At 42.6% G+C, this 5,778-nt stretch overlaps 1 protein-coding gene across 1 annotated transcript; it reads left to right on the top strand.

The window, feature by feature from the left end:
- The first annotated feature begins 498 nt into the window (after positions 1 to 498).
- On the top strand, positions 499 to 2,378 carry LOC121531459 (ras association domain-containing protein 9-like). Its single transcript, XM_041836699.1, has 2 exons — positions 499 to 509; positions 1,037 to 2,378. Exons 1-2 carry the CDS (start codon positions 499 to 501, stop codon positions 2,376 to 2,378), a joined length of 1,353 nt encoding a protein of 450 aa, XP_041692633.1.
- The last annotated feature ends 3,400 nt before the right edge of the window (positions 2,379 to 5,778 follow it).

The raw sequence follows: 5,778 nt of genomic DNA, 5'->3' as shown, positions 1-5,778 counted from the left end.
ATAAGGATACATAGGTACTAGAATGTTGCAGTATCTGGCCTTTGGATATATGATGCAGTTATAGGACTTACAGGACTTATATTAAATATATTTTTGAAGACATCTGATGTTAACATTACCTGGTATTAAGACATTACAAAGATTACTGCTTCGTGGCTTCCTTGTACGTACTACAACAAAATTGCTATGTCATGAAATGCTATCTGGTCGATTATTGCTTAATTTTGTAGGAATCTGTTCTGTGATGTTCTGCGACGTTCTGCATCCTTTGATCTGAACTGGATGGATGTTAGGTGGCTCTAGTTCATGGTGCATGGATCATGGCTCTGGCTTTTGCCCATTATGGAAAAGAGACATAGCAATGAAACATTGAGTTAAATAGGGGATATAATCAAAAGCCTATTTTGGAGGATATTTTTTATCATGTTTTACGGTCCAGACGAAAACATAATGAGGGCTTTGGAGTTAAATAGCTCAGAACAAAATTATAAAGTGATCATGTCTGATGAGTAAGACGATGAGTAACTATTTAATAGAATCAGAATCGGAGTGCTGAGCAAATTGAGTGACTACGTGTTCTGCTCATTGACTGCCTTAATGGAAGACCACCAACCATAGGATATGTTTTTTTCTAAAGCTATTTAAGATAATCAAATGACACATCTACAAAAAAACGTAAGCGTTTAGTGTACCTCCGATTACGACTATGTAGCAGCAGTATTTTAGATGGAAATGTATTTTGGGGGGAATTACATAAAATGTAATGTTTCCTGAAAGTTAGATTGGTTACCCTGCATTTAGAAAGGGCTGATTTATATACAGATGTAGTTCTTACTGCATAAAATGCTAGGTTTATCCATAATTGCACACCATAACATTTTGCGTTACATTACATGCTGTTCAAGGGTTATTTCAATTATACCCATTGATGTCTGACAAATATATAATTTAGTAAAACTGTGTTACCATATCATAACCCTGTTGACTATTCAAACATTTACCAACTTCTTCCATTTTGTATTCATCTCTTTCCTAGGGCGAAAGACAACGACGACAAAGAAACTGTGCCAGGAAAAGAGATCCAGGTGTCTGTGTGTGATGAGGAGAAGGTGGTGTGTGGTGTGACCAAACACACGACATGTGCTGACATAGTCCAAGTCTTACTGGAAGACCACAAGATCACCCCCGAGAGCAAGAGGCTCCTGCACGGCGACCCCAAATACTTCTGCCTGCTAGAGCGTTGGAAAGGCTTTGAGAGGGCTCTGCCTCCCTTAACCCGCATCCTCAGGCTATGGAATGCCTGTGGAGACCAGAGACTGTTAATCCAGTTCACCCTGGTCAAGGCCAGCGATTTTGTCCCCCAATCAGGAGCCAAGGGGGCCAAATCCCTCAAGGGGGCCAAGGGGACTAAGAGATGGGAGCAGGGCCCGGCCCAGTACTCCCAGTTGATACCGATGGAGAGGCAGAAACGTATGGTGAAGAAGGCCTTCAGGAAGCTGGAGAAGATCCATAAGGAGAAGAGGGTAATGGAATTTTCTCCGGGCAGTGAAGAGATCGACAGGATGGTTCATCTCCTTATACAGCAGGACCACACCATCCGGCAGCAGACCCAGAAGATGCGAGAGCTGGACAGTGAGATGGAGTGCTTACACATGGAGCTGAAGGTGGGTCAGGGGCAGGACACAGAGCTTCTCCATGAGGGCTCTCCCTCACTCTCCCCGGTCTCCTTCCCCCACAACCAGAGCATGGACAGCAAGCCGGGGGTCTCCGAGGAGGAGCTGCTGCAGGAGTGCCTGTACAACAGTGACGGGGTGGCCCAGTTGGAGATGCAGGTGCAGAGGCATCAGGAGCTTATTGCCCAGCTGTCCCAGGACTTCGATGCAGAGCTGACGAGGGCCATGTTAGCATTACCGGAGGTCCCCAAAGAGGATACTCAGTTACAGGGGGCAATGGCAGAGTCTGGGGTCACTTCCGACCCATACCTGTCCTGGGAATCGGCAGAACTAGAGAGACTGCATGCCGAACTGAGGCTTAGCCTTTGCACCGGCGCGTCCCTTCACACCCAAACGGCCGATTTGCAGAAGGCGCTAAAGCACTATGACACAACACTTGCCTCCAAGGACCAGGAGTGCTGGCAGCTGGCCTCCCAGCTGAGCACATTGCAGGTTGGGGAAAGTGCACAGGAAATGCCAAGGCTTGGGACTATGAAAGGCCAGGCCCGGTACATTGCTCCACCGGCAGTTAGATTCAAACACAACCTGTCCCCTACAGATGTTACAGACACAGACTCTGACACAGGGATCAGCTCCACACACAGTCAGGACTCTCTGTCTCCCTGCCTGGACATGATCCTGCCACCGTTGGACACAGCTGTCTAAGACGTAGAACTGCCTCTCTGGATTAACCCCAGAAGTTCAATAAACGATTATTGGCGGCACAGCATAATCATAATGGTCTGACTGCACAGAGGTGGCGGGGCAGAAGGGTCTCCATGGGGGACCGGTGTGTGTGTGTGTGTGTGTGTGTGTGTGTTGGGGAGAAGGGGGGTATCTGAGCTCCATCAACCAGGAATAGACATAGGCACTCCATCACTCTCCTTCTCGGTAAAATAGCCCTTACACCCAGTTTCATCATGGCGCTTGATGGGTTTTGCGACTGCACTTGAAGAAACTTTCAAAGTTTTGACACTTTCCATATTGACTGACCTTCAAGTCTTAAAGTAATGATGGACTGTCATTTCTCTTTGCTTATTTGAGCTGTTCTTGCCATAATATGGACTTGGTCTTTTACCAAATAGGGCTATCTTCTGTATACCCCCTCTACCTTGTCACAACACAACTGATTGGCTCAAACGCATTAAGAAGGAAATAAATTCCACAAATTAACTTTTAAGAAGGCACACCTGTTAATTGAAATGCATTCTAGGTGACTACCTAATGAAGCTGGTTGAGAGAATGCCAAGAGTGTGCAAAGCTGTCATCAAGGCACATATTTTGATTTGTTTAACACTTTTTGAGTTACTACATGATTCCACATGTGTTATTTCACAGTTTTGATGTTTTCACTATTATTCTACAATGTAGAAAATAGTAAAAATAAAGAAAAACCCTTGAATAAGTAGGTGTTCTAAAACTTTTGACCTGATATCTGTGAGCCTAAATGTTGATTTTCTACTGCCGGTCCTTCTTAAAGACAACATTCCCTCGTAGGAAGTGCCTACATTATTACACATGTTATTTGTAAATTGTGAGAAGGAATTAATGTATGCAGATAAAAATGAAATAATTATATCCAGTACAACTGAGGCGAAAGGGTTAAAAATGCTTATGGCTGCTAACCTTTTTTTGTTCTGTAAGTGGCAGTTTGTGCTTATTTCAAGGAATATACTATTTGATGATACACAGTTATGGCTCATAAATCTATATGGACCGAATAATGATGATTCAAACTTCATTGAAAATGTGTTACAGCCTGAATTCAAAATTGATTTTTTTTAAATTCTCACCCATCTACACATAGTACCCCATATTGAAATGTTTGTAAATGTGTTGAAAATGAAACGCAGAAATATCTCATTTACATAAGTATTTACACCCCTGAGTCAATACATGTTAGACTCACCTTTGGCAGCGCTTACAGCTGTGAGTCTTTCTGGGTAAGTCTCAAAGAGTTTTGCACACCAGGATTGTGCAATATTTGCCCATTATTTATTTCAAAATTCTTCAAGTTCTGTCAAATTGGTTGTTGATCATTGCTAGACAACCATTTTCAAGTCTTGCCATAGATTGTCAAGCAGATTTAAGTCAAAACTGTAACTCGACCACTCAGGAACATTCACTGTCTTCTTGGTAAGCAACTCTAGTGTATATTTGGCCTTGTGTTTTAGGTTATGGTCCTGCTGAAAGTTGAATTCATCCCCCAGTGTCTGGTGGAAAGCAGACTGAACCAGGTATTCCTCTAGTGTAGAAAATCCTTCTTCTAGTCAGGGCTAGTTAATTTTTTTGAGGTGCAAGGCCTGCTAGAGGGGGGATGGGCTGCCCTCTGCCCTAAGAACATGTTTCCCCAGTGACCTCTCATTGGAAATCTTGACCTGTCCGTCACCACCTTTGACCCAGCCCATCTGGCCCCAGGCCAATCAGCAAGTGGGGCTGGAACAACTATAAAAGTTAAGTTCCACCCTTACTGGTCCTTAGTGCAGAGTTCTTCCAAGAGTGATGTGGATACTTTCAGTCAAGTGGATTACACTGTACCTGAAGAGTACACGCGGGAATGCAAACTCTGGACACTTTTTCTTAACATGGTCTGGTGCTACTGCGTCAATGCAAAAAAAAAAAACTATTACTACTACTATCAATATCACTTCCACTTCCACTATTATCAACCCTAGTACTAGAATTCAATGTCGTGTGTGTGCTTGTGACAATAAATAAGTGAATAGAGTATGTCTCCTGCTGCGTCATTGTCCCTCTGACCGGGGACCCAGGGAAATTGTCTCTGGTGTTCACCGACCAACAGGTGGTGCTCTTTTCATCAAGGATTTTGCTATTGCTTAGCTCCATTCCGTTAATTTTTTATCCTGAAAAATTCCAAGGGTACTTAACGATTACAAGCATACCCATAACATAATGCAGCCAACACTATGCTTGAAAATATGGAGAGTGGTACTCTGTAATGTTTTGTATTGGATTTGCCCCATACATAACACATTGTATTCAGGACAACAAGTGAATTGCTTTGCCACATATTTTGCAGTATTACTTTAGTGCCTTGTTGCAAACAGAACACATGTTTTGGAATATTTTTCTTCTGTACAGGCTTCCTTTTTTTCACTCTGTCAATTAGGTTAGTATTGTGGAGTAACTAAAATGTTGTTGATCCATCCTCAGTTTTCTCATATCACAGCCATTAAAGTCTGTAACTGTTTTAAAGTCACTATTGGCCTCATGGTGAAATCCCTGAACGGTTTCCTTCCTCTCCGGCAACTGAGTTAGGAAGGACGCCTGTATCTTTGTAGTGACTGGGTGTATTGATACACCATCCAAAGTGTCATTCATATTTTTCACCATGCTCAAAGTGATATTCAATGTCTGCTTTTTAAAATATTTTTACCCATCTACCAATAGGTGCCCTTCTTTGCGAGGCATTGGAAAACCTTCCTGATCTTTGAGGTTGAATCTGTGTTTAAAATTCACTGCTCAACTGAGGGACCTTACAGATAATTGTATGTGTGGGGTTAAAGACTATTATTGCACACAGAGTGATTCAATGCTCTTATTATCTTACTTCTTAAGCACATTTTTACTCCTGAATTTATTTAGGCTTGCCATAACAATGGGGTTGAATACTTATTGACTCAAGACATTTCAGCTTTTCATTTTTTATTAATTTGTAAAAATGTAGAAAAACATAATTCCACTTTAACATTTCAATTTAATCCATTTTAAATTTAAATTTAAATTTAAATTTACGTCATTTAGCAGACGCTCTTATCCAGAGCGACTTACAAATTGGTGCATTCACCTTATAGCCAGTGGGATAACCACTTTACAAGGCCAGAGGTGGATGAACGCAATGCCCTCGTTTGGGTGTAGGGACTGATCAGAGCCTGAAGGTACGGAGGTGCCGTTCCCCTCATAGCTCCATAGGCAAGCACCATGGTCTTGTAACAGATGCGAGCTTCAACTGGAAGCCAGTGGAGTGTGTGGAGGAGGGGGGTGACGTGAGAGAACTTGGGAAGGTTGAACACCAGACGGGCTGCGGCATTCTGGATGAGTTGTA

This window comes from Coregonus clupeaformis, chromosome 11 (genome assembly GCF_020615455.1).
Source record: "Coregonus clupeaformis isolate EN_2021a chromosome 11, ASM2061545v1, whole genome shotgun sequence".
Lineage (NCBI taxonomy): Eukaryota > Metazoa > Chordata > Actinopteri > Salmoniformes > Salmonidae > Coregonus > Coregonus clupeaformis.
Note: the sequence above shows the minus strand (reverse complement) of the source record. Positions and strands in the feature narration are given on the sequence as shown.